We start from the raw sequence: 23,272 nt of genomic DNA, 5'->3' as shown, positions 1-23,272 counted from the left end.
GAGAAGAACACATGATTGTGAACCTAACCTTAGTTTGAATCTCCATGAGATGTACAGAGAGTTGGCCATCCAGATAAGGAGCTCATGATAAACTACTGGGTAAGGGACACAGATGGAGGGGGTGGTCACAAGCACACAAGGGCTGGAAACCTCCAGAGGAGGGAAAAAATGAGTTCATAAAATGAGTTTACACCATGAAGAGAAGACAAAGTACAAAATAAAACACATCTTTTCAGCAAAAGAGCTCCCTTTGTTTTCCTGGCACTGATATTTGGCCTATTTTATTTAATACTTATTTTTTGTGCACAGAGTAATAGCAGAGTAACTAAATATCATCTTGAGCATGGAGAACAGTAGAAGAACTATGGCTCTTATCATTTAGGCCTTTGCTTCAATCCCCACATCATTTCAAAAGCAAAAAAAATTTTTTTGAAGAAAAGCTGCATTCACTAACTGGAAGATCCAGGTGCTGATGAGTTAAAGTATTCACTTCTGTACAGATTAAAAGAAACAGAACCATACCTCTTCCCAACAATGTCTATGTACATAAATATTTCTCAGAAATCCACTTGGATTTCTAAGTCAATGGGTTCCAAGTAAATACTTAAAAAAGGGAGGGTGAGAAATACCTAGTCAATACGTAATCCCTTTTTAATAGAAAATTCCTATTTGCCATCAGTTAAATATGGCACTGAATCCAAACCAAATAATTCTAATCCAATTATTCATTATGGATAGTCATCATAGTCATTTCCATGATTACTCCATTTTCACAAAGTATTCAGTTATTCAAGTGTTTGTCTCTAAATACAATTAAGTAGGCAAGAAAAACCAATCCGAAAGTTTCAAACATTTTATACCAGACAGTGCTTGTCGTAGTCTGAACACTTCTTCCACTGATGTGCTCTGTGGAAGAGTCCTTTCATTTTCTGTCCCAGGATCACTTTGCCGCAGTTTACTACATTCCAATTTCAAGCTTTCACATTCATCAATTATTTGTCTCTTTTCCACATTTAGCTGTTCTTGCTCTCTCCTAAAAACATCTCTGTCGTTTTCTACAGAAGATAATTTTTTATTTAAGTCTTTTACTTTATCCTCAAGTTCTTCAATTTTTTTTGTAGCTTCTACTTTTTCAGTTTGTAGAACTTGAATATTTTTTTGCATCTCATGAATTTTAGAGCGATCAGTTTCTGTAACTCCAGAGCCACCTAGAACATAAACATGAACAGGACATCAAATGTCAAGTACTAAGAAATAGTTTCCTATTTACAACTAAAAGAATAAGAGAGGTCAGAAATTGGAAAGTATAAAAATAAAACTTAATTACCATAATAAACTAATCATTTCTAAATAAATAAGAAGTTGGGAAATGATATATGAATCAACCACTTTAAAAAGGCCTATGTAACTGAATTTGAAAGAAAATTAAAATATCTTCATCATCATTTATACCAAAGTTTCACCAAACAATACAAAAAAAAAAAATCTATGAATTATAACTATTTACCACAAAAGCAAAAGGACCTTTCCATTTTTGCAGAACCTTGACAGTGGTAAGTGGTATCATTGCAAATTTCTAGCAAATGAGCAGAACTAGTCATTTACTCATTCGTTAGAACATAGTCCAAGTTTACAGCAGTGTCCCAGTATTAGAGTGCTAGATTTCTCATTTAATTATGCCATTAGAGTGCTAGATTTCTCATTTAATTAGCATGTTAAATTAATAAAACTAATAACCTTGCTGTAACAGATTTTCGAGTTCTTCGATTCGTTCTTCATAGTCACTTAATTCTTCTCGATGCCGACGACTTATTTCTGTCAACTTCTGTTGATGTGCATTCTGCAATACTGACATTTCATGTTGATGATCATCAATTTCTTGACTTCGGTTCTGTTTAAGTTCCTTAAAAAATAAAAACAAAGTCAACCAAATTTGTGACAAATTTATGTAAGCTGTTGATTTCACGGCTATCCAGAAGTCTGCATCACTGAAAATCATTCTTTGAAAATGTTAAGACTGAAGAGAATTTAAACATAAGTCCCAAATCAAGACAATTCTGAAAGACTCTACTCTTTCCTTTTACAGGCTTTAAAAACAGTTTTTCTCCTTTTAATAAAAGAACATCAGCAAGAAAACAATGAAAGAAAAGATGAGCAAAAATATCTTTTCTTATTATCTGTGACCATGAACTTTTCCTTTTCCTAATGACATATTCCACCACCTGTATCAATCCTCTGGCCAAGCTGTACCTGGTGTCCCACTAACCCCATCCTCTCACTAAGCCTTTCATCAGTCTTGAAGGTATTTGCAGACTGTCAACCAAGATGTCTCGATACCCACGTTGAGACCATCAGTGACCCCTCCAGAAACCAAGATCTGGAGCTGAGTCCCTCCATAAGGGAAGGCAGTATTATGACTCTCCCTACCCAAATTCCTGAAGCTGTTCCCACTCCTGTCCTTCCTGAGACTAGAATACTCAACTCCTTCTTCAATTCTATGGAAGTAGTCCTGGATTTCTTCCAGTAAATCCTCTTTTGCTTAATTAGCTAAAGATGGTGTTTGTTGCTTGTGACCAAGAGTATCAATCTAAATTAGCTTCTATTTCCTGGGAAGACAAGTAAAAGTTATTCTTTAATCCTATGCACTTATTTCTGTGTCAGCACTGGGCTAAGAGTGATTAAGTAAACTTGCCCAAAGTAGGACAGCTGGTAGATAAACAGCCAGTATTTGAACATAGGTCTGACCCTAGAGCCTACTACTACTAATAATAAAATAAAAGCTAAAAAGTCTGTATCTGACAGTAATTTAAACATTAAAAATAATTTATTGGCTCGGTGCCCATAGCACAGTGGTTATGGCACCAACCACATACACCAAGGGTGGCAGGTTCAAACCCGGCCCAGGCCTACTAAACAACAATGACTGCAACAAGCTGCAACAAAAATTAGCTGGGCATTGTGGCTGGTGCCTGTAGTCCCAGCTACTTGGCAGGCTGAGGCAAAAGAATCGCTTAAGCCCAAGAATTTGAGGTTGCTGTGAGCTGTGATGCCATGGCACTCTACCGAGGGCAAGAAAGTGAGACTGTCTCAAAAAAATAATAATAATAATTCATTGCCACAACAAATATAACTTAGATTTTTCTTTTTTTTCTTTGCAGTTTTTTTGTTTGTTTGTTTTTTGGCTGGGGCTGGGTTTGAACCCGCCCCCTCCAGCATATGGGGCTGGCGCCCTACTCCTCTGAGCCACAGGTGCCGCCCTAAGATTTTTCTTTTAAGACATAATAATTGACACAACTAGGAAAATTCCACTAAGATGAAATCATTATTTACAATGATCATATTGACATTTTATTTTGTCAATATCCTTTAACCCTTAACTCTGAAATCTCAGTAACCTTGGAATTCTGTTTTAATAAAGATAGTTTTATAAGATAGAGTATACAGTCTTAAACTACTTAATAAATGCTCAGAACCAAGTGATTCTGGAAAGATGCAAATTTTCATATACCTTGTCATAAACAAATCCAAAACATTAAAAATAAATCAATATCATAATCTACAAATTACTTTTATAACTGAGACTTACTAATTTAGGCTTATGCTTTTAATAGGCACATTTTAGAATATTAATAGCCACTATAAGCCAACAATTTGATTACCTTAATGATATTTTGTAGTTTGCAGATTTCACTTTGATCAGAGCTATGTGCTCCTTGTGCTTTAGAAGTCTAGAACAGAAAACGAGGATTAGAAAATAAGCAATCATACTGAGTTTCCTGTAAAGTAGAAAGTCATAAACTAACTTCAAGATACTTTTCAAAAGAGAGGCATTTCCCAAACAGAAATTCTGATTGAAGAATACCAAGTACCTTTTAAAGAATCTAGCCCTATGATGAGTAATTCATAATAAACAAAAGAAACCATATTCAAGAATTTATTAACTGGGAAGATAGCAAGGAGTTTTACAAAATAAAGATGGAAAAAATTATAGACTATTTTATTTAGCTTAACAAAATGTAGTTGTGGAGATAATTTCCTTTCTAAAAGGAAATTTCTAAAATAGAAAGTTATCTAATGTTAATGTTAATGATTCAGTAAAAATCTTTTAAAAAATTATTTTACCCAGAAGATTTACTCTCCAATAGAGAACAATCTTTGGTCTGACAAGTAAATAAATAATTTTTGGATTATTTTTTCATTCAAAGCTACATGTTGTTCACTTAAGTTTATTAACATTTACTATTTAGCACACTTATGAATCAAAAGCTGCTCTAGTGCTCAAAGAAGGAACACAGTATTAAGTGAAATGAACACATGATTTGGAGTCAAAACACATGATTGAATCACAACTTAATCACTGTGGCAATGGATATACTAAAACTTTTAATTTCCTTATATACAAAACAGAGGTAATAAATATATTACATAGTTACTAAGGATAATAATAAAATGATAGGATAAAACAGGGGAGCATCTTGTAAGGTGTAATACAAATATTAATTTTTATAATGCCTTGCTAGAAAATTAAGTCCCCTGAAAGGTCCCAATGATGCCTTTTTTACTTTATATTCCAGTACAGGTCTGTCATATAGTATGCATTTAAGATATGCTCAAGAGAACATACCCAATACCCTTCTCTTTCCTATGGAATCTTTTTTTTTTTTTTTTTTGAAACAGAGCCTCAAGCTGTCACCCTGGGTAGAGTGCCATGGCATCACAACTCACAGCAATGTCCACCTCCTGGGCTTAAGTGATTCTCCTGCCTCTGCCTCCCAAGTAGCTGGGACTACAGGCACCCGCCACAACACCCGGCTATTTTTTGGTTGCAGCTGTCACTGTTGTTTGGCGGGCCCAGGCTGGATTTAAACCCGCCAGCTCAGGTGTACGTGGCTGGTGCCTTAGCCCCTTGAGCCACAGGAGCCGAGCCTTTCCTATGGAATCTTATCCTAAGTAATGTTTCTTAAAATACATTCTTCAGATTATGAAAATCACCTGGGATACTTATTTGTATGAATGCATTTTTCAAGACCCTAAAATATGCTACTAAATATGCTAACTCTCTGAAGGTATGACAAGGAGTCTACAATGCTATCAAGTTCCCCAAGTTGTTCTCACACATACACAGTTTAAGAACTACTGCTTTTTGGAGATAAAATGCACAAACAGATTATCTTCTCTAAGGTTTATTTTGGGTACTGGGAATGTGTAACAAGTTGGGAAGCAAGGAGAAAATTTAAATTATGATGCTTTCTCCCTTATATAACTGGATTAAATTCACAAAAAGATGACAATCTCTTTGCTTATATACTGCTTTTTTCCTATGTTAATAAGAACAAATCCAAATGGAACAATTTATTCCATTTATTACAGGTTTCAGGTTTACTGATAACCTCCCTAGTATACAGGTTGAGCATCCTTAATCTGAAAATCCAAAATGCTCCAAAATTTAAAACTTTTTGAGTGCAAACCTGACACTGCAATGGAAAATTCTACATATAAATAAGTATTTAACACAAATTTTGTTTTGTACATAAAACTATTACAAATGTACAAAATTACCTTCAGGCTATGTGTAGAAGATATATGAAACGTAAATGAATTTCACATTTAGATTTAGGTCCCATCCTCAAGATGTCTCATTATGTTTATGTAAATATTCCAAAATCCAAAAAAATCTGAAATTTAAAACACTTCTGGTCCCATACATTTTGGATAAGGGATACTCAATCTGTACAAATGTGGTATGTAAGACAAAAAGGATTCCTGAGAAGGAAGTTTACAACCCCAAATAAGAATTTGATTTTATATGGCATAAGAAATAACACAAAATAGTTTTCCTGTTTTATACCACCAATTTTCATTTTACATATAATTAGAGGTAACAGAACCTCCAAAGAACATCTAAGCAACCAGTTTCAAACACAGTGCCTTGGAGTCCTAGTGCTTCCACCAGAAAAGTTCCAGGGACTCCAGGGGAAAGGGTCCTGGGTTCAACCACAGCAACTCAGTTTTTATCTCATTTGAGTTCTAGACTTATAATGTTTTAGTTTTTAAAACACAGTTGTTAAAATAAATAAAATAAAATAGAGTTGTTAAGGGCCAGACGTGGTGGCTGACGCCTATTCTGGGAGGCCACGGCAGGTGGATCATCTGAGCTCACAAGTTGGAGAACAGCCTGAGTTAGAGTGAGACCCAATCTCTAAAAAACGGCTGGGCATTGTGGCAGGTGCCTGTATTCCCAGCTACCTGGGAGGCTGAGGTAAGAGAACTGCTTGAGCCGAAGAGTTTAAGGTTGCTGTGAGCTATAATGCCACAGCACTCTACCGGGGGTAACAAAATGTGACTCTGTTTGAAAATAAATAAATAAAATAAAACAGAGCAGTTGTTTTAAATTCTTTTTTGAAAAGTTTTTCCAAATATTGTACAGAAAAGGAAACTGGGGCTGGAAGAGAAAGATGATGTGACCGAAATCACTTAGAAAGTCACTGGCAGAAGTAAAATACAGGTTTTCTATTTTCTAGTACAGGATTCTCTCTAATACCAAGGCTCCAGCTTTCTACAGAAGCCTAGTATTTTTACTCAGCTTTCAAAAGTCACAAAAATTTTACTTACCTGAGCAATATGCCTCCAATGGCCAACTTCAGACTCAAGTCTTAAAACTTCATTTGACAATCTGTTTATTTCTTGTTGTGATGAAATTATGTCACCAAAGTCCATGCCATCATCATGGAAAGCTGAAGTATGATGACTAAGCCCATAACCAAAAGAAGATGATGCAGTTGTTGCTGATACGCCACCAGCTTCTGAATGTGCTGACTGACCAGCTGACTGAAGTTTCAGCAACTGATCCTGTAGCTCAATCTGTCTTGCTTTGAGATGGCTGATTTCTACCTATATATTTATAAAGCATGTTTTAGAGAAGGTACTTTACATACACTGACCTTTTTATAAATTTATAATATTAAAAGGTCTAATAATCTAAGGTTATCCAAAGATTGTACTCTATTAACTATGGTAATTATGTTTGTTTTTTAAATTGTCTTATGGTTAGGCTAGACGATAAATTAGGTTTCATAAATCAGAAATTTAAGATGCGCTGATTGAGGAAGGCATCTTAAGAGCAACTTGTTTCTACTTAGAAGGATACACTCATCAGTCCTTCCCTCCAACAGCCTGCCACCCCGACCTCCTGAGCTTCCCTCAGCTCTGGCCTGGGATTCCTCTGCTCTGTGCCCTGCCAGCCCCACCCCCCCATAAAGCCTTCTGCACAGACAGGCATTACCGGGGGTTGCCTGAGCCCAGGAGGCCACCTTGGACCCTGTCTTAAAGTATTTTTTTTTTTTTTTTTTTTTGTAGAGACAGAGTCTCACTTTATGGCCCTCGGTAGAGTGCCATGGCCTCACACAGCTCACAGCAACCTCCAACTCCTGGGCTTAAGTGATTCTCTTGCCTCAGCCTCCCGAGTAGCTGGGACTACAGGTGCCCGCCACAACCCCCAGCTATTTTTTGGTTGCAGTTCAGCCGGGGCCGGGTTTGAACCCACCACCCTCGGTATATGGGGCCGGCGCCTTACCAACTGAGCCACAGGTGCCGCCCCGTCTTAAAGTATTTTAAAAAAAATAAAACATTATTTTGTGACATTGAAAAAAGAAAAAAAGAAATTGTAAGATACAGATGCCTAAAGATATTTTATGTAAAAGCCTTTCTTCTTTTGGAAAGAAGAAAATAAACTCCACAAAGGTTTATGTAATATAAACTCAACAGAAAGGTTTATCACTATTAAGTTAGTGATAATCAAACTGAGTTGGGAATTATTAAATGTAACACCCTTTCAATTATTATTTTTTGAGATGAGGTCTTATTCTGGTGCCTGGGTTAGAGAGGAGTGGCATCATCACAGTTCACTGTAACCTTAAACTCCAAGGCTCAAACAATATTCCTGCCTCAGGTTCTTGAACCTTTCAATATTTTTATGGATCTAAATATAGCTTGATTTATATTATAACTCTTAAAACCTTCCTAAATACATCACAGTGAAATACATGTGAAATAACTGTGATAATCTTTACCTCTTTCTGTTGTAGTTGATTTCGGTAACTTGTAGATTGCTGCTTTATTTGAAGCTCTGTCGTCTCACGCTTCTCTTCTAGATCAGCACAAAGTTTCTTTTCTAGATCAGTACAATGTTTCTTAAGTCTTTCATTCTAGAATTAAATAAAAAAGTATTTTCAATAAAAAGAACACAAGTAAAACATGTAACAGCTATATGCATGACATTATGAAAAATGTATTGCTTAACACAAAAAATTCTGTAAAATATAAAAAGTTCAGACAGGGCTCAGCCAGGGCGCTGGCCACATACACCAGGGCTGGCGGGTTCAGGGTCTGCCAAACAACAACAACTACAGAAAAAAAAAAATAGCTGGGCATTGCAGCAGGTGCCTGTAGTCCCAGCTACTTGGGCGGCTGAGGCAAGAGAATTGCTTAAGCCTAAGAGTTGGAGGTTGCGGAGAGCTGTGATAGCACACCACTCTACCGAGGGGAACTTAGTGAGACTCTGTCTCAAAAAAAAAAATTCTCAGGTCAGACAGGCTGGGTTTGGTGGCTCACACCTATAATTCTAGCACTTTAGGAGACTGAGGCAGGAGGGAAGAATACTTCAGCCAAGATATATGAAACCAGCCTGGGCAACAGAGTGAGACCCAGTCTGTGCATGTGTCTGAGTATCTATATCTATCTATCCATCCATCCATCCACCCATCCATCCATCAACACATATGTATGTACAGACACACATACAGACTGGGTCTCGCCATGCCTATGCATATATATAGACACACATGTATATTATATGTGTGTGTATACATTTATACACACACACACACATATCCATAAGACACACACACATTCATACATACATAAGCTGGGCTTGGTGGCACAGGCCTACATTAGTCCCAGCTACTCAGGAGGGCTGAGGCAGGAGGCCTACTTGAGCCCAGGTGTTGGAGGTCACACTGAGCTAAGATGCCACAACCACACTCCAGCCTGGGCAACAGAGAGAGAGATCCTGTCTTCGTATATTAAAACAAAACAAACAAACAAAAAACCAGGTCCAGAAAAAATTCTGGCCTTTAATAGACTTTCAAATTAAAGTTACAAATGCATTAAGTACATTATATATAGAATATGCCTAATTTTAATCTGAACTAATGAGGAAAAGTTAACATTTTGCTCAGTTTGATTTTCTGCTAAGAAAAAGTCACGAATTAATGTTTCCCTATCCTCATAGGTTTGCCCATAATCACTATCTAGCACAGAGCAGGCAATACATGTCTAGTAAATGAACAGATTATATCTAAGCTTTTGTTTTTTTCCCCAAACAGTACTATTTAAAAAATGATTTCTGATTGAAATATAGGTAGGAGGTGGCTAAAATCCACATTACTTGTTTGTTTGTCTCCCAGGCTCCATGAGGAACCTAGAAATTTGAAAACCACTACTAGAACTCAGTTTGAAAACTACTGTTAAAAGTATACAAAATAGTCTAAAGCCATAAACCTAGATGTCACAGTCTTTTAAGATGTTGGAAAGCATGAAAAAATTACTCAAATTTTATGTACCTAAATATTAAATTAACCTATTATCGTTCCTTATCAGTAGAATGAACATAAGAACATAATGCAGCAGGAGAAACTGTCTAGAATAAAGGATTTATAAATTACTACAAATAAATTACTAAGCATTTTGTTAATATGTTCACACAGTTTACCAATAATGACTGAGAAAAAGGAGACTGCTAGTGGAAAAGAAATCTCCTGCTAAAAGGTGAAGTCTTTTGAACTTTGGGGATGTCATCTGTTTTCTTCTCAGATTTTAAGAACTTTTGATATAACAAATGTGAAAATTATTATCTGGGAAGACTGCATGAATTCCCAGAGAAAACCAATGGAGTAAATCAAAGGAATAATTACAACCACAAATCCTACTGTGAGACTCTAGCCCCGGAAAACTAACATAGACCTTGGTCATCCTGAAGAAATAGTACTAAGAGGCTAGGCCCAGTGGCTCATGCCTATAATCCTAGCACTCTGGGAGGCTAAGGTAGGAGGATCGCAGGACCAGCCTGAGCAGAGTAAGATCCCCCATCCCTAATAGAAAAATTAGCTGGGCGTTGTGGTAGGCACTTGTCATCCCAGTTACTCAGGAGGCTAAGGCAGAAGGATCACCTGAATTCAGAAGCACGAGGTTGCTGTGAGCTAGGCTGATGCCACAGCACTCTAGCCTGATCAACAGACTGAGGCTCTATCTCAAAAAAAAAAAAAAAAAAAAAAAGAAAGAAAAAGAAAAGAAAGGTGGCTCACACCTGTAATCCCAAGCACTATGGGAGCTGAGTAGGGTGACTGAGCTCACAAGTTTGAGACCAGCCTAAGGTGGAGGGAGACTCTGCTTCTAAAAATAGCCAGGTGTGGGCACCGGTAGTCCCAGCTACTCAGAAGGCTAAGGCAAGAGAATTGCTTGAGTCCAGGAGTCTGAGGTTGCTGTGAGTTATGATGTCACAGCACTCCACCAGGGGGGACAAAGTGAGACTCTGTCTCACAAAAAAGAAAAGAAAGAATAGTATGAAATAGGACTAACAGTCACACAACTAATTAGCTTCTATTCTACTGGCTGATTTTTGCATACTTTTCTGTGAGCTGTTAATACAAAAAACACCACATATAATTGAGCAACACAATATACTAAAGTCATATAAGTCCATTCTAGACTTTTTCACACAAAAATACCTCGAGTTCTTTGTTTAACTAATAACTAGAACGTAAAACCTATAAATTTTATCAATACCTCCTTCGTTGTCTGCCCTCATCTCCCTAGCCATATGAGAGTCAGAAAGGTTGAGAAAGCACCGTAGGACAGATTCTCTTCATATGGCTGAACTCCTAACACATCAACACAGCTGTCAGGGGTCATACATGGAATATGAAGCAAAGGAAGCTGGTCTGAAAGGAGAAAAGAATAAATGGACACAAAGAAGAGCAGAGTATAAATGAGAAAGAATGACTACTGATTGCCTCCAGTTATATTTGTAGCCCCTTCCTAAAGTCTGGCTACATTTCTGCTCTTGGGGTTCATGACACTCATCCTTAAAATGCTCCCTCCTCCTTAACACTTGGTATAACATCAGTGTCCACTGGAATTTTAGTTTCTTTCTTTTATGACTTCTGTTCCTTCTTAGAGATCCTCTAACAAATAAAAAGAAAATGTACCTCTCTTTCTATATATATATATATATATTTTTTTTTTTTTTTTTTTTGAGACAGAGTTTCATTATGTCACCCTCAGTAGAGTGCCATAGCATCACAGCTCATATCAACCTCAAACTTACGGGCACCTGCTGCAATGCCGGACTAGTTTTGTTTGTTTTGTTGTCGTTGTCACAGTTGTCACTGGTGTTTAGCTGGCCCGGGCTGGGTTCGAACCTGCCAGCCTGAGTGTGTGTGGCCAGCGCCGCAACAACTGTGCTAAGAGCGCTGAGCCTATACCTATATTTTTAATAGAATAAAACTTATTTTAGCTTAAAATTATCATAAGGGTCCACTGGATCTTTTCACAAATCTAAGAATGATGCGATCATAATCATCTTGTTTTTTCTCTGAATTTTGAAACATTCTGTTTTTTTCTGTATTTTATCACCCTGGGAATTATTCTAACATTATTCATGAACTATTTCAAACTACACTAAAAATTACAAGAAAACAGAAGACTTATGAAATCACCTTGAAGAATGATACAATAGTGAAAGAACCAGTTTTCTAGCTGTATTGCCTGAAGTATCACACCGTTTTTAAAAGGAAACATCAGTATAAAGATACAATCTTTGCAGTTTTTCTTTTTGCTTTTATTGAACACAGTTGAAAAATTCATAATTTACGTTCAAAGAGAAGAAAATTGACAAAGGAAAACATCTCACAATTATTAGTGAACTCAAAAGATAAACGCAGAGAGACAGAAAGTAGCTCTCTAGTTATGATGAAATAGTATAAAAGGAGCAAAATCTCAGGTAAATCTTTAAATGGCAATATTCTAGCTGAATTTTCTCAAACTCAAGAATTGGCTCAGCACCTGTAGCACAGTGGCTAGGGCGCCAGCCATATACACCAGAACTGGCGGGTTCGAACCCAGGCTGGGCCTGCCAAACAACGACAACTACAACCAAAAAATAGCTAGGCATTGTAGTGGGCGCCTGTGGTCCCAGCTACTCCAGAGGCTGAGGCAAGAGAATTGCTTAAGCCCAAGAGTCTGAGGTTGCTGTGAGCTATGACACCATGGCACTCTCCTGAGGAGGACATAGTAAGACTCTGTCTCAAAAAAAAGGATGAGTTAACAATATGTTTCTTAAAAAAAGGAAATATGGTTTCACCTTAATTAGCCATTCAATAGGAAAATATTTTACTCTGCAACATTTTGTGACAAGGACCTGAACCATCTTATTTTGCTAAATAAATATGTGGCAATACTCAATATGTATGAAATCTGTACACCAACATTTACTTGATATGGTTCATACATGGATAAACACTGAAGGCAAATGTATATACAAATGTGACTGGGAGAAAAGAGATGACATAGAAATGAAAAAATTTTGTGTACTCATCATTCTAATTGTTATTTATAAATCTAAGAATAAAAACGTTTCATAATCATGTCATGGAGCAAAGATAGAAGTCATTGCTCTTCAACAAGATCATGAGCCAAAGTTTTCAAAAGTATTGGTTTTAATAACACACTCAAGGAGTAATGATAACCTTAAATATATTAGGAAGGTAACTGAAATCTAAAATCAGAATTTACAAGATAAATACATGCCAGCATAAGAGTTAGTAAGGAGTTACTGAATTCAAACATTGCCTATTTAGAGTATATGTTTTCAAAACCAGAAAAATATGGTTTTATGCTATATTTCAGTTATTAAAATATCTAATGAAATATGCTGTATTTCAGATATTAAAATATCTAATGAAGTTTTTCACTGTCGCTTACTTCACTATGCATACTTCAGTAAATTATAAGATGACTTAATAGAAAAAGATTGAGAGGATTAAGTGAGTTAGGTTGGTGGCTGTTAACTGCAACTCAAGATTTCCAACTAAGTTAGCTACACATGTTAACATCTGTAAACAAATCTAATTTCCTCTGGAAAACACAATGCCCTGTGTCTACACTAAACCTTTCTAAAATTATTCAGCCATTTTGTCCCTATATTCTCTTACAGCAGTGAGTCCTGAACAGGGACACCCTGCATAGCCACAGAAAGAGAGTATGAAGTTAGCACAAAAGGTGAGAACCACATACAGTCATAATTACTTAAGAAAATAAAGTCTTTGGGAAATTCAACAGTCTGTTTTCCTCTCGTATTTGAGTGCTCTCACTACTTTGGATAAATGTGAAATAAGGAAGATGGCTTGCATTTGAAGTTGTGTTTTATCAAAAATCAATTATTTCTAAACACTACAATACCTGTCATAGTTCAATGATACCATGAGAAGCATTAAAAAAATTGAGATTAGGGCGGCGCCTGTGGCTCAGTGAGTAGGGCGCCGGCCCCATATGCCGAGGGTGGCGGGTTCAAACCCAGCCCCGGCCAAACTGCAACAAAAAAATAGCCGGGCGTTGTGGCGGGTGCCTGTAGTCCCAGCTGCTCGGGAGGCTGAGGCAAGAGAATCGCGTAAGCCCAAGAGGTTGCTGTGAGCTGTGTGATGCCACAGCACTCTACCTGAGGGCGGTACGTGAGACTCTGTCTCTACAAAAAAAAAAAAATTGAGATTAACAGAACACAAGATTTCTATTTTCCTTCTCAAGCTCAATACAGAGGAGACATTCATTAAGCAAATTAACTTTACGTTTTTTCTCCAAATGCACACTAGTGAATTCACCTAAGTCAATGCCACCACACACACTTCTGGGTGTTTCTATGCCAACAAGCACTAGCTCAAGGATTTCTTCAAGAACTATCGGCACAATTTCCTACCTCAGGCTTAAAAAGAAACTATTACATTCACCTATCACTAGGGAACCTACTTTCCTTATTAGGTAATTACAGCTAAGGTCTCTTAAGTGCCATTAAACTGCCTTTTCTACTGAGGCAGAATACTAGTCCCTCTTGAGAGATCCCTCTATTTTCAAATTCCAAAATCTCAGCTTGATAATCCAGATCAGTGTTAATAATGCTTGTCTGTATATATTTTCTTATTTCTAAATTCAATGTTTTTATGGGCTTAGTAGAAGGGAAAATATGCTTACCACAGTCCTCTAAGAATATCTTTTGCTGAAATACTATTGTTACATACTCCTTTACTGTTCTTATCCCAAGTCTAAATATAGTAATTGAGTTTGTTTAGTCCTTTACAACAGATCCCATTTTTAAATCCTTTCATTTTATTTATGGCTTTCCTTTAAATCCTTTCCAACCTTTCCTCATCCCTATGAAGTACAATGCCTAGAACTAATCATCAGTAGGCAGTAATAATAAATAAAACAGAAAAATTAATTTTCTAGTCCCATAATCTTATCTTCTTTGTATCCAAATATTATTTTACTGATACAGAATTTAAAAGTTCTAGATTGAAAAAATAAAAAGCTCTAGGTTAAACAGAATTGCATTATTCATGCAATAGTTAAATACATTTATTATTGCAAATTAGCACACTGTTAGAACACAGTAAATCCTTGATAATTATAAACTGTTGCCACTATTATTTCTACATTTGGCAGTTTTCCTACTTCCAGCATACAGAAATAGAAAAGGGAGTATTAAAGAATTCCAAACTATAGTAACATGTAAATATATTCATCTAAGGAAGGCTAAAAAAAAGCTCAAGAGAACTGAGCTCAAGAGGAGACAAAAGATGGTACCAAAATGAGACAGGCACAGTGCCTAACACCTGTAATCCTAGCACTCGGAGAAGCCAAGCTGGGAGGATCCCTTGAGCTCAGGAGTTCAAGACCAATTTGAGCAAGAGCAAGCACCCATTGTTACTAAAAATAGAAAAAAAATAGCCAGGTGTTATAGTGGGCACCTGTAATCCAAGGAGCTATGGAGGATGATGCAGGATTGCTTGAACCCAGGAGTTTGAGGTTGCTGTGAGCTAGGCTAATGTCACAGCACTCTAGCCTGGGCAACAGAATGAGAGTGTGCCTCAAAAAAAAAAAAAAAAGAGAGCGAGAGAAAGAGTGACAGAGAGAGTACTCAAGTTTGAATAACTTTAATGGCTTTAAAAAAGAAAAATCTAAGTTTAATAGTAATCTTCAACTTTCCTTACCTCTGCTCTCAAGACAGCATGAATGGCTTCAATTTCCTTTATCCTAGAATTAGGTAATTCTGCTAAAAAAGAAACAATATTTGATCAATACCATGTGAAAAAAACAAATAGGCATTTTCAGGAAAATATATTTTACTGAGTTTAAACAGAATAGTTGACTAATATGAGAGCAAATTCAAAAGACATATCACCTTGGTTTTCATCACAACTTTCTATGGTCACTAAAGTTCTTCATTGTCATATAAGTCATTCTTTTGTGGTTATATCTTATACCTTAGTATGTCTACCCTTATCCCCTGGAAATGTTCATTAAAATTTTGTTGCAGGAAATTAAGTTTTGCAAATTAAAACTCTTACTCTGTTGGCTTATCCAACTGGTACATAAGGGCTTTTACTAAATTCTGTTCCTAATACTATCAAACAATTAATAACCTATAAACAAAAAATAAAAATGTACCGAAAACATTTAAAGCAACATAGACATCATTTATTAAAAGTGGGAATGAGCTTAGTCTAGTTTTGTACAATTCATTCAAAAGTAGAGTCAAAGCCCAGCAGTGCCAAATGGTACTACCCTGTTTCCCCGAAAATAAGACATCCTCCGAAAATAAGACCTACTTACAGGAAAGATAAGACATCCCTGAAAATAAGACCTAGAGCATCTTTGGGAGCACACCTTAAAATAAGACACTGTCTTATTTTTGGGGAAACAGGGTACCAATACTGTTAGAAAATCATCAACAGTTTTTCTAGGTACTAGATTTTTCCATTACTCACAACACTTTAATATTATAAAGATAACTTCTCTGAAGAACAGTTTAAATCAAAGAAAAATACAAGCAGCATGCAATAAATTACAGTGACAATCACACTCTTCTCATTTTGAAAACCACCAGGTAGGATTGTCTCTGTGGTTATTTATGCATGTTGCTTGAAACTCTGAAAGCATTATCTACTTGTTACTCTAAAGAGAACAAAGTATGATCTAATTTGTTTAGAATTTGTTTCAAAGAGGGATTTAAAAGTCCATGTAGACTCTACCACCCCTCCACAGCTCCCCCACTGCCAAATCCTGGCCGATTTAAATAAATAGGAGATATCGTGCAGACAAAAATATTCTTAATCGTGGAAAATAGAACATCTACCATTTATTAATGTTTACAATTTGCTAGGCACAGTTCTAGGCATTTTGCACTCATGATTGCATTCAATCTTCTCAATCTCGTGATAGGTATGATTACCCCTATTTAACAGATAAGGAAACTATGCCTTTGAGGAGTAATTTAATTAATAATTTGCCCCAAAACCCAAAACTTGTAATACAATATATGGAAGTGGAATTTCAAACCATGTCTATCTGATTTAAAAGCCCAAATTCTTAATTTTGAATAAAACAGTAGAGTGTTTCATAGAATAGCAATCTTCTGATATTGTAACTAGAGATGGTTTTCAAGTTGTAACAAAAGTGCTATTTTGGAACTGTTTTTCTTATTCTTTGCTGGCACAGGGTAAACACTCAATAAATACTTACTGAATGAATAAACTGTACTGACCCTATTTTTATTTTATTTATTTATTTAGAGTCACAGCCTCAAGCTGTCACCTTTGGTAGAGTGCCCTGGCATGACAGCTCACAGCCACCTCCAACTCTTGGGCTTAAGCGATTCTCTTGCCTCAGCTTCCCAAGTAGCTGGGACTACAGGCACCAGTCACAATGCTGGGCTATTTTTTGTTACAGTTGTACAGTTGTCATTGTTGTTTTAACTGGCCCAGGCTGGGTTCAAACCTTCCAGCCTCAGTGTATGTGGCCGGCTCCCTACCCACTGAGCTATGGGCACCACCTTGACCATATTTTTGAATAACTTAACAAAACCAATAAATTATTAAGCAAGTCCAACTGCAATACAAAGAGAAAAGAATAAAAGCATTAAGCAACTTTGAAGATTTCTAATCACCCACTTGCACAATTTTTATTTAGCATTTAGTATGTACCAAGCATTTAGTATGCCACATACTGGTAATATAAAAACCAAAAAAGGCAGTGCCTGTGGCTCAAAGGAGTAGGGCACCAGCCCCATATGCCAGAGGTGGCGGGTTCAGACTCAGCCCTGGCCAAAAACTGCAAAAAATAAAATAAAAAAATAAAAAATAAAAAAAAAATCCCATCTCCACCCTGGCCATCAAGGAGAAAGTTAAATTATAACTAAACATGCTAAGTACTTTCAAGATCCCTAAGTCCTATTAGGACACATATCATATAATCAACTTAACTTGCTTAGGAGCCAGAATGATTTCACCAAGTACCTGACATGTGAGAAATGTTGTACAGGAAACTGTTTTCCAGATAAAGGAGAAGTAGAGGAGGGCTTTCCATACAGAGGTCTGAAGTTGTGTAGGTACCTGACAGACTTCTGGCAGAAGTTCTGTGTATAAGCATGCACATGTATGTTGAATGTACATATGTATGGCAAACAGTGTGGCAACTAGAAAAGGTAGGTTGAACCCAGACAGAATAGGTCTTGGCCTCCCAAAATTTAGAGTTTGGATTTTAACCTGCAAATAACAGGGCCAAGAGAAATAAAGGGAAGGATAATTCTGACATAAGATGAACAAGATTTGGTGATCAAATGCAGTAGGAAATGAAAAACAAGACAAAACAAAGACATGAAGATTTACTTATAGGTTAGGAAACTGGGTAGACAGGGAAACCTGTAAGATTGAGAATATAGTCCTAGCACTCTGGGAAGCTGAGGCAGGAGGATCCCTTGAGCTCAGGAGTTTGAGATCAGCCTAAGGAACAGTGAGATCCCAGTCTCTACTGAAAATAGAAAAATCAGCTGGATGTTGTAGTGGGCACCTGTAGTCCCTGCTACATGGGGGGCTGTGGCAGGAGGATAGCTTGAACCCTTGAACCCAGAAGGAATTTGAGGTTTCTGTGAGGTAGGCTGAATGCCATGGCAGTCTACCCCAGGCAACAGAATAGACTGTCTCAAAATAAATAAATAGAGAAAGAGAAAGAAAGAAAATACAGGAGCACCTTTGCTAGAAAGAACAAAATGAATTAAACCTGCAAAACATTCAGGGGCATGCATATTCTCTACCTTTGGGTCAAAGTAACAGCCAACTATTTTCCTCTATCTAGGATACACAGAGAGACCAGTCATAGGTTCTCATAGTTTCTCATGGTTATCCAGCCCTTATCTGCTTCTGACTCCCTCCAAGGTCCCACATTTTCCTTCACACATGGAGAAGTCCTTTCATTCCCATCCCCAAACCTGTCCCACCTAATGCCCACTCAAGGGGCACCCCAAGCAGTAAAATGGATTTCTGCAGATCTCTAGTCTTCCTCCCTTCAAAACAGACTCCCACAAAAATTCTAAATACAAACACTATCTATCAAACGATCTTTATTTCAACCAAATCAGTATGAAGGTTCAGTTAAATCAAGATTTTTTAAAAGTAGGCCAGAATGCTAATTTGTAAATTTTAAGAAATGAAATTGTCAAAAAGATCAGCTCTCATCTAAAAGATCAGTCCATTATTTCCCTGAAGCAAAGACTTAGACTGAAATTAAACAACTCTTTGTATCCAAACAGTACTTGAGGAAAGAAATGTCAAGAAACCAAAATAGTCATTAACTTAATCATCAATTATCATGTAACCCTGGGTCACTATTCATTAGTAAAACAAGATGAGACTTCAAAAATGAGCGAAGGCTGCTAAGAATACTCTAACGATAGGGTATCTTCCCTGTTCTACTGTCAAAAAATAGGAGAAACGGATAATTAAGCACAAAAATACATTTTCATCCAGAATGCTGAAATGTGACATCACAATAAGCACAATTTAAAATAACTATCTAGAAAAACATAGACATGTTTCATTAAGAAACAATATACTTAAGAAAGAAACGGCGGGTCACCAAATGTTTAAATTATTAGTTATTTCAATTATCATGCTACAAAAATCAAAGAAAACCAAAACAGTGACTATTTGTCATACACAATTCTTTAAACTGTCAAAATAAAGACAGTAAAAATCAGATCCGCCCCTCAAATTGAGGGCAAAGTAAGTGGTAGGCGTGCAAGAACCAAACAAAAATAAACTTACTAACGTAGGAGCAGCTTCACTCCAGAGTATTTGAGATGTCTAAAGTATTCAAAGGTAGGAGAACCAGAACTCTTTCCCCGAACCCCAGCGGTCTTTCACCATGGCGAATCGGTTGAAAAGAGGCAAACGAAGGAATGTAAAGAAAAAAAGGAAGGAGTGGCCCCCTGTCGACCCATCTGCGTCTCATGACTGATGGAACTGTGGACCAAACAGACGTTCCCGGGTCCCCCCAAAGCCGTCCCTCCCCTCGCTCCAGCTGTTACCTTCCACTTCCTCCGTGCCCTCCATCAGCATATCCTTGGTAAAGTTTGAAATCTGGCCAGTGAGGGAAGCCAGGCTACCTCCCACTTGACCCAGAGACTGGCCCAAGCCGGAACCGAGGCCCCCAAGCCAGGACATCGCTGCGGTTTAAGGAACAAGCTGGTTCACTCCGAGAAAAGCGTCCAGCGCCTTCGGGCGATCCTGCCAAAGGTCCTCTAATCGCCGTCTTCGTGAGACTAGTCGGCAACGCTCAGGATGTGACAACACGAAGCGAGGTTCCCAGGGAAAGCCGGCTTTGGGGGCTCCCACCAACAGCCGTGCTCTGCTTAGGAACGCAGAGGCCTGGCCTGGGACTTTACCCGGAGCCCGTCTCTAGGGACACGGTCACCCACGCCGAGCCTTCTACTCATTCCCACGGCTTCCCACAGTCCAGGCTGGACGACTTCTTCCTCTGTGTTAGCGACTTTCCCCAGTTCGGTGGGCAACTCCTGCCAACTCGACACCGGCCGCCTTGACACCCGCCCTGAAAGCGGCAGCGGATCATAGAGAGGCGCTGCGGTGGCGTAGAAGGGCTCTGCGAAGCCGCCAGACGTGTCCTTGGCGCAAGGGAAGGTGGGATTGCGGAGGACCGAGTGAGAGCTGGCCGGGCCGGCTGCCTTCAGCCCTGGGCAAGGTCAACCTCCACGTAGCCGGTCGGCTTTGGCCAAGGGAGGCGTAGCGGGGAGAATCACCGGCGTCGCCACCGACCGTTGATGGGTGACCCCGTAGCCGGCGTGGCCGGAGAATCCTGCAGGCCCTCATTGTGGTGTTGAAATCGAGTGTTTTTTTTTTTTTTTGTAGAGACAGAGTCTCACTCCATGGCCCTCGGTAGAGTGCCGTGGCCTCACACAGCTCACAGCAACCTCCAACTCCTGGGCCCAAGCGACTCTCCTGCCTCAGCCTCCCGAGTAGCTGGGACCACAGGCGCCCGCCACAACGCCCGGCTATTTTTTTGGTTGCAGTTTGGCCGGGGCCGGGCTCGAACCCGCCACCCTCGGTACATGGGGCCGGCACCTCACCGACTGAGCCACAGGCGCCGCCCAATTCAAACTATACCCAGCGGTGCGAGGAGACTTGGCAGGGTCGTTCCACTGCGCAGGAAGCGGCTTCTAATAACTTACCAAAGGTTACTGTATCGATTAGCCAACCTCTGAATGGCTGCTTAGTGCTTACTATGGTAAGAATTGAGTATACAAAGATATAAAGGATGAATTGCAATTCAAGTGTAAGCAGAAATCACGCTTTCCTTGTGTGTTAGAAATTTCCTCTGTGACTTTCCAGCTCACAATTTAAACCCGGACCTTTAATATACTATGGGCTTTATACACGCAGCTGATTCACCTATGAAGTTAAGACAGCCTTTTTTTAAATGACTCATTAAAAGACAGAATGGCAATTTAGTAGAGAAGTGCCGTTCGAACGTAAACACTTTCGTGGCGCTAGCAGTGCAAGTGCCCACCCTCCCATGGTCCTCAGTTATGCACTGCAGTTGTAAAACACCAGCCTTCCTTGCTTTTCTTCCTAAAAGAAAGGCTGTGCCGTGACTTTGAAGTACTTGGTGCAGCACACAACCCCTGGCCAGGAAGGCTAGCAGATTTTTTTGTTTTGAAAGGGATATGATAGGTCTGCAGGGGTTTCTCTCTCTCTCTCTCTCTTTTTTTTTTTTTTTGCAGTTTTAGCCAGGGCCAGGCTCGAACCTGCCACCCTCCGTGTATGGGGCTGGCACCCCACTCCTTGAGCCACATGGGGCCGCCCAGGTCTGCAGTTTTTTAAAGCATTGCCCTACATTTATTGATACCTTCCTCTTTGATTTTATTCACAGGAGGGGTTACCACAGATTGCACTTTTCTAAGGGAACATTGGGAGTACCAATGTTGATATTTGGAATCTGATGGCATTGGCAATGGTAGCTCTCCCTGAAACCTAAATGCTTTTATTTATTGGTTTGTTTGTTTTGAGACAGTCTCACTATGTCGCCCTGGGTAGAGTGCTCTCGCATCACAGCTCACAGCAACCTCAAACTCTCGGGCTTAAGAAATTCTCTTGCCTCAGCCTCCCAAGTAGCTAGAACTACAGACACCCGCCACAATGCCTGGCTATTTTTCTGTTGCAGTTGTCATTGTTGTTTAGCTGGCCTGAGCTGGGTTCGAATCCGCCAGTCTCCATGTTATGTGGCCAGTACCAACAGCCCTCGAGCCTATTGGTTTCTTTTACAGACAGAGTCTCACTCTGTTGCCCTGGGTAGAGTGCCATAGCATCATAGCTCACAGCAACCTCAAACTTATGGGCTTGAGCAATCCTCTTAACTCATCCTCCCGAGTAGCTGGGACTATGGGCGATAGCCATTATTTTAGTAGCGATGGGATCTCTCTCTTGGTGTAGGTTGATCACCAACTCCCCAGCTCAAGCAATCCACCTGCCTCTGCCTCCTAGAGTGCTAGGATTGCAGGCATGAGCCACCATACCCAGCCAATCCGAATGATTTTAAAAGAAAATTTGCATCTCGTTCTGGAAGTGCTTATTAAATGCTGTCCCTGTATTTATGTAAAAGATATCAGCTGGGTATGGTAGGGCATGCCTGTAATCCCACTTCATTAGGGGGCTGAAGTGGAAAAATCTCTTGAGCCCAGGGGTTTGAATCCAGTCTAGGCAACATAGCGAGACCTTTCCTCTAAAAAAGTTTAAAAGAAAATAAAAAGACATAGCCCAGAGATTAGATGTACAGACTATAAGACCTGACTCCCTGGATCTGTAATTTATTAGCTATATAACCTTGGTGGATTACTTAACCTTTTACATCAGTTTCTTATTAGTAAGTTGGAGAATAGTAATAATAGTGCTCCCTAGATGGGGTTGTTAAGAGGATTAAATGAGGTAGTATTTTTAAGTGCTTGAAACAGTGCCCAGTAGATGGTGATTTCTGTTTAGGTGTTTGTAAAGTTTTAACTTGTGGCTTACTGGGGCAGTCTGGTGGCTCACACCTGTAATCCTGGCACACTGGAGGCCAAGCAGGAGGATTCTTTGAGCTGGGAGTTTGAGACCAGCCTGACCAAGAGCCAGACCCTATCTCTACTAAAAGTAGAACAATTAATCAGGTGTGTGTGCCCGTTGTTCCAGCTACTTGGGAGATTAAGGCAAGAGGATCACTTAGGAGTTTCAGGTTGCAGTGAGCTATGATGATACCACTTCACTGTATCTGGGTGACAGAACAAGATACTGTCAAAAGAAAATGTAGCATACTGATCAGCAACTTTTTTTTTGTCTCCCCCATCACCAACCTATTGATGTGTCTACAAATATTCTAGATAATTGTAGGGGATATAGCACTGGGCACTATATCTGGGGATACAGCAAGAGAGAAAATACACAGAGTCCCTCCCTGATCTCGAAGCTTGCATTCTACTGAGAAGGTAAAGATAATAAATAAAATGTAAGAAATTTAAGATAGGTAGTGAAGACTGTTATGGGGAAAATACAGGGATAATATGGGAAGAATGTGGGAAGAGGAAGTACTTGTATTTAATAATGTTGTAGAGTGGTCAGGG

At 38.8% G+C, this 23,272-nt stretch overlaps 1 protein-coding gene across 3 annotated transcripts in view; it reads right to left on the bottom strand.

Moving 5' to 3' along the window:
• TRIP11 (thyroid hormone receptor interactor 11) overlaps window positions 1-20,225 on the bottom strand; it is an 82,533-nt gene extending 62,308 nt beyond the window's left edge. For 2 of the 3 annotated variants that reach the window (XR_008382428.1, XM_053602394.1), the window contains exons 1-7: window positions 19,691-20,225; window positions 15,318-15,379; window positions 8,070-8,204; window positions 6,613-6,891; window positions 3,660-3,728; window positions 1,738-1,903; window positions 861-1,208 (exon numbers count right to left, since the gene is read on the bottom strand). Coding sequence is in view for 2 of the 3 variants with exons in the window: in XM_053602394.1 (XP_053458369.1) it covers window positions 861-1,208; window positions 1,738-1,903; window positions 3,660-3,728; window positions 6,613-6,891; window positions 8,070-8,204; window positions 15,318-15,379; window positions 19,691-19,826 (1,195 nt within the window). In the remaining variant the exon portion in view is untranslated. The remainder of the gene's footprint in view (window positions 1-860; window positions 1,209-1,737; window positions 1,904-3,659; window positions 3,729-6,612; window positions 6,892-8,069; window positions 8,205-15,317; window positions 15,380-19,690) is intronic. The other variant, XM_053602395.1, reaches the window with a different exon arrangement.
• Between the last annotated feature and the right edge of the window lie 3,047 nt (window positions 20,226-23,272).

This window comes from Nycticebus coucang, chromosome 9 (genome assembly GCF_027406575.1).
Source record: "Nycticebus coucang isolate mNycCou1 chromosome 9, mNycCou1.pri, whole genome shotgun sequence".
In the NCBI taxonomy this organism is placed as follows: Eukaryota; Metazoa; Chordata; class Mammalia; order Primates; family Lorisidae; genus Nycticebus; species Nycticebus coucang.
This window is presented reverse-complemented; position numbering and strand designations above follow the sequence as displayed.